This window comes from Archocentrus centrarchus, chromosome 14 (genome assembly GCF_007364275.1).
Source record: "Archocentrus centrarchus isolate MPI-CPG fArcCen1 chromosome 14, fArcCen1, whole genome shotgun sequence".
NCBI lineage: Eukaryota > Metazoa > Chordata > Actinopteri > Cichliformes > Cichlidae > Archocentrus > Archocentrus centrarchus.
This window is the reverse complement of record NC_044359.1, coordinates 5,497,592-5,503,225: the sequence shown is the minus strand read 5'-3', so window position 1 is coordinate 5,503,225 and position 5,634 is coordinate 5,497,592. Positions and strand designations below refer to the sequence as shown.

Below are 5,634 nucleotides of genomic sequence, written 5' to 3'. Positions count from 1 at the left end.
CTACACAAAAGTTGCCAACAGTGGCCCGGGTAAGGGAAAGTTGAATTTAGAGCTAGCAATTGCACCCCACGCAAGTGCAGGGTTTTAGCCAGAAAAAAAAAAGTCTCCCCCGGCACGTTGCTAAATGCCGTGCCAGCGTGTTAATCCAGTAACGGTAAACAGATGGAAAATATTCTGTATGTAATATACTGTGATAATGGTTGGTCCTGAAGGAAGGAATGTAAATAAGCTGCACACTAGACATACCATAAATATAACAATTTAAATAGAAATATAGCCTCAAGTAGCATATCGCAGAATTAATCTTCACAACAAGGTGAAGGTGTTGAAATAACTCTGCACAGCAGACAGAAATAAGACTGCATAGTTGAGAAACAACAAAATCACACGCCAATGATTTACTGGAAAAGAATGTGTGTTTTGGTCTGATGTTTTGTGTCTACAGGACCCAGATGAGGCCGTTAACAGGCGACAGTGAAGGGCACAGAAGAAGGAACTGATAAGCTGCTACATGCTTGCATATTTCAATAACCGTGTAACTGTGTCTAAGTCTGTTTATAAAAGTTGAACTAAGATAGAGAGCAGTGTCAGACTTGTGTGAAGCTGCACCGACTGGCTACATTAGGCAGCTCCAACAATTCTGAACCAGATTAATCTGTAAACTGTTTGCAATGACAGAACAGCTAACCAGTGAAACTCTCAGCCCAGCGCGAGACGACCTCAGCATGGCGCAGCGCCAGGTATTCAAGAGCTGGCTAGAACCCTGAAGTGTTTTTGTTAAATTGGATATTCTAACAGTAAACAATACGGGACATTAAAGTTATGATTATTTCATAAAGTTAATTTGTAGTTCTAAACATATTTAGGGTGTTTTTTCTTCACTTTTTGTCTCTCAAAAGATGTTATTCCTCTCTCCTACAGCCTCAATTACTACCACATATAGAGACTTTTAGGACAGCCAGTACCTACTTTCCTTACTGAGGAGTTGGCAACAGTACATGCCCTACTTCGCCGGATGAAATCTGTTCAAGCCCCATGCGAAGCAGCGACACAAACGGCTCTGTGTGGTTGGAACTGGGATTAATAAATATGACAGTTTGGAGAACAAACCTTTCTTCACTTCCTGAACCAACTACAGAAACAGCTGAAAAATGGGCTAATGATGACTCCAAGAATCCCCACGGTTTTGCTGAAATGCTATGGCAACTACATGACCATTGACCCTGCAGAGGTCACAGATGGACTTATTTGGTGCTAAAAGTAAGTTTTGTTTCTTATCGCAATATCTTAATCTCTGGACATACTGCCGTGACGTGATGTTCAGTCTTCCCAGAGGATGAATCTGAGATTCAAGCTTTCTGTTAGTGAAGTATGCCTGTAGAAACACTGATGGTGCCAATGGCAGTTTTCAGTTCTGAAATATTTTGGCAACTTTTGGATTGATTGCCATGTTAATAATTTCACAGATCCAGAAGATAAATCAAGGAGCAAAAATAGGAAGGATGGAAAAATCCAGTGTTAATCTGCAACCAGCAAATTGGACAAAAGATGGCTATAACCAAGGTGAGGTCACTCACTGGTTAGTGTACACTCATTATGAAGCCTTGAGATGAATGTTTTTGTCATGAAGAGCAGATCTAACGTTAGCCAATAATTTTACCTTGGTTTAGGTGACTTTTTGACTCTTAATGAGGACTATAATCTACAAAATGAACATAATATATTCAGTAAAAACATGAAACTAGAAACTTTGCCCATAAACGTATCAAGAAAACGTTCACTGAGTTCAGAGATCAAAAGAGAAGGTGATTGTCTCATAGAGGAGTCGCCCCCTGTTGGTCATTAAAATAATTCTGTTTTAGCTTCTATGTTCAGACCCAGCATCACTAAAGCACCAAGTGTTATTTAATGGAGACTTTTTTAAAACTAAACCATTAAGATGACATGGAGGTCTATTAATGGGATTCACTAAAAACACTGAAGAATGCAGACTGATCCATTAGGCCTTCACTTCCAGAACATCACAACCTGCTTTGAGATCAGTTATCACGCTTCAGGGTCATCATGTTTGTCTTCACTCCCATCTCCACTGATTAAACTGACCTTCTGTGTGACTCCTTCAGATTGTCCAAAGACAGTGAAGCACTTATAGCACATTTTGTTGCCATCATCAGAAACAGTAATTCAACAACGTTGGACTAAAATATATGTTTAAATCAATACTTTGTTCTGATTCAACTTCTGCTGCAAAAACCAGCAACATTCACATTATTAGACAAATTTAATAAAAACATACACGTTAAAGGAGTAAAATCAGACTCACGAGGTTTCTACCTAAGCAGCAGTTCACAATGCAGCGAGAACTTACATCCTTTACATTTCTGATGTTTTCATTTTGGCACACTAAATAGTGGACCTGCTGTGGTCCAGCTCCATGTTCTTTTAAAATTACTGGACTCTACTTGAATAATTTGAAATGATCCTCATTTGTCTTACACTGGGCCTCAGTTCAGCTGCTGCGTTCATCATGTTTGAAACAAGACATTTTGGCTTTTTTCTGATTGGTTGATCCTTGTAAACTTAAGATGCTATGAGCAGGTGTGTGGGACTTCTGCTCCTGTGATGAACATATAGCTGTAGGAACCCTTTTAAAGCTGAGCTATGATATGGTTTACAAATGTAAATATAAATTATGCACCTCACTGTTTGGTGTCATGCCATTCCACTGACTTACTGACAGCTGCTGTAGTTAATGAAAAAAAAAAATTCAAATCAAAACCTACTGTGCTAATTTCCAGCTTCTACAGTAGCTTTGCATGACTCAGATAATCCTCATCTTAAACTGGGCCTTGGTGTAGTCGTTTTAACTTTCTTTCCCTTCCTTTAAAGAATAATGTTACTTAAAATGTGAATAAGCTTGTCATTCTTAAAATAGAGCTGTGAAATGTCAGAGTTTAGCATGGTACCATTTCATATTTTTTAAAGCCATGGTGAGAGCATGCTCAGGGGTAAGCACTTTCTTTTCCCAAAGTTTTATTTTGCAGCTGTTCACCTTCAGAAATTCAAACAGCTCTTGGAAAAGGAGAAAAAATATTTTTATCCATCATTTCTGGTCACTTACAGAAATCCTGGAAGCGTCCTCGCTGATCATTTCAACTTCTATATATACACTTTTTTACAAGTTTATAATTTTAATTTTATTTCTGGCTCAAAATGAGAAATTGTGGAGGCTTTGGAAACCGCTCACATATTTGTTTATCCCTGGAAGGAATCACTGACATTTCATATTTTGCCCAATACTTAGGGACTTTTCTGGTTTGAATGCCTTTCTTTGTTTGGCATACCCAAAATAGAAAGACTATGAAAAATTGATTTTTTTCATGATTTTACTCGGATGCTTGGATCCTCCTGTGAATTGACCATGGGTTTTAATCAGGATAAGGGGTTTAAATTATTTAAAATGTCATCTCAGTCATGTTTGACTTTCATAAGAGAGCAAATAAATGCATCCTGTTACAAAATGGCTAAATGAAAAATACAGATGGAGAGAAAAGCCCCGTCTCTGCACTCATGAACAGCTCCAGTATTTTATCCTCCGTCCAAACACTGGACCTCCGTCTCAGTCTGAATGACTACAGTCCAGTTCCTCAAGCCCAGACTGGATCTTCTTCTACTGGACCATTGGCTCTGGAGTGGTGAGCGAGCTGATGAAGGCCTCGTAGTGCTGCGGGTGGCAGCGTTTATACTCGTTGATTTTCCTCTTGATCTGTTTGGGCGTGTCCTGATAGTAGTTCTTCTCATCTCGGGCCATCGCCTGCAGAGGGGGGAAGGAACAGGAGGGTGAGAGGACAGTCCTTGGTTTTTGGTTGCCGCCGTAAATTTTAAATAAGTCAAACTACTTGGGAAGACTTTGGATTCCGAGCCAGATTCAGATTTATGAACGCAGCTGGTAAAAGTTTTTTGCTGTCACCGTTTTGGTGTCTGAACCGAGATCTGAACAAGTGTAATTGATGCGTTACTAGCCTGTGACTCTGATGGGGACCTCAGTTTAAATAATGAATCCATATTGAATTAGATAGCACTTAAAGCCAACGACTGAACACACAGACTCAAAAGTGAAACTGTACTGAAAGCTGAGATGAGTTTAACTCTCAGCATCCCTGCAGTTGCTGTTGTGATGGTCACACCCGTCGCTATGGGCGGGCCCTAGGGGCCATGCCCGCCTACTGATACGCTTGGGCCCGCCCACCCAAGCCAGATCACTAATTAAGCTAATAAGAGTGGTGCCCCCCTGTTGGATTTCATAAGCCCCCCTCCTTAAGACTGAGATCTGGCGATGGGACTGGTGATGGTCTATCATTCAGCTGCTTCTCCACAGAGGATCTCGACCCACAGTTGGACCACAGATTGTGACAGCAGTCCCCAACTTTCAGCTACGATTGTGGAGTTTAATTGGATCAGCAGGACAAGTGCCTCACTGGAGAGGCAGCTGATCACATCGCACTTCATGAAGCACTCGCCAATAAAAGTATTTCAAAAAAGTTATTCATTAAAAGTTATTCCATCTGTTGTTGCCATCGTGATAATTTGACGGTCTCTGGTTGACCTTGGTCTGACTGTTGCTGCAGTTTAATTTGTAAAATTTAAAATGATCACCTTCAATGGGAGCAGAAGCCCGAATTTGGGTCTGAACTACAGTAAAACCCTTGAATCTCCCTATATGTTCACTCCAGTGTGATACTGCCGCTGATAGAAAAATACTCCATCCTTGACTTTTAAATTCTGAAAACTGAATCTGTGAAGGACATTTTATTGGATAAAGAAAAACCCACACCCTCACAATACCCCTCCCCCATTGACCAACTCTGGCTTGGCAGTGCTCCCGGTGGTGACTCAGTCCCATCTACAGCAACTGTTGAAAATCCATTTTAATGAGGCCTTTTTCTAATAAAAGCTTGCTTTACACCTCTGCCACACTGTTCTGTCAGTTCCGGGGGGGCAATCAATGCCTCCAATCTGACCACCTCAATACAATAACGTTAGTATATTTAATGAACTCTACACAGCTGACCCTGACTCCGTGTGGATAAGTGGAAGAAAATGGGCAAATGGATGAATGGATATTTAATGAATCCATGCTAATTTTTTACAGGCCCATAAAAATGCAGAAAGATAATACATGATGTCATCTAGTTAGGTTTACTTGTACTCCCACTCATCTGTCCACTTAAGGCTTCATATGCTCTAGCCTATCTCCCCCTTAAATAGGAAAAAGCAGGTCCTGAAGAGCTTTGAGGCAATTACAGGTGTAGATATGGGACGCCTCTTACAGAGAACATGGATAATACACATGATTAAGGGCCATTAAGAGATTTTTGAGACCTTCCCCAGCAGAAATACCTGTACTTTTAATGCCAGTACCAGCTCATTTATGAAATTGTCATGAATGATATCAGAAAATTAGCGTTCCTTCATTTTACAGCCAATTTACTGTTAAATCCAGTCCATTTAAATACCGAGGCAAGCTCCATCACTGTGGTCTAGTTTTGTCAGCCTGCTCGAGCTTCAGTTTGCGTTCTTACCTTGTAATCCTCGTTGTGCTCCCGGATCATGTACTGAACGTATTCAATGAGG

The 5,634-nt window shown here is 40.5% G+C and overlaps 1 protein-coding gene across 1 annotated transcript in view; it reads right to left on the bottom strand.

Annotated features, from left to right (window-relative positions):
* Positions 1-2,260: 2,260 nt before the first annotated feature.
* Positions 2,261-5,634, bottom strand: part of nop16 (NOP16 nucleolar protein homolog (yeast)) — a 10,627-nt gene continuing 7,253 nt past the window's right edge. The window contains exons 4-5 of the mRNA XM_030747290.1: positions 5,583-5,634; positions 2,261-3,814 (exon numbers count right to left, since the gene is read on the bottom strand). The exon at positions 5,583-5,634 is cut by the window's right edge and continues 55 nt beyond it. Of these exons, the coding sequence (XP_030603150.1) occupies positions 3,671-3,814; positions 5,583-5,634 (196 nt within the window). The 3' untranslated portion in view covers positions 2,261-3,670. The remainder of the gene's footprint in view (positions 3,815-5,582) is intronic.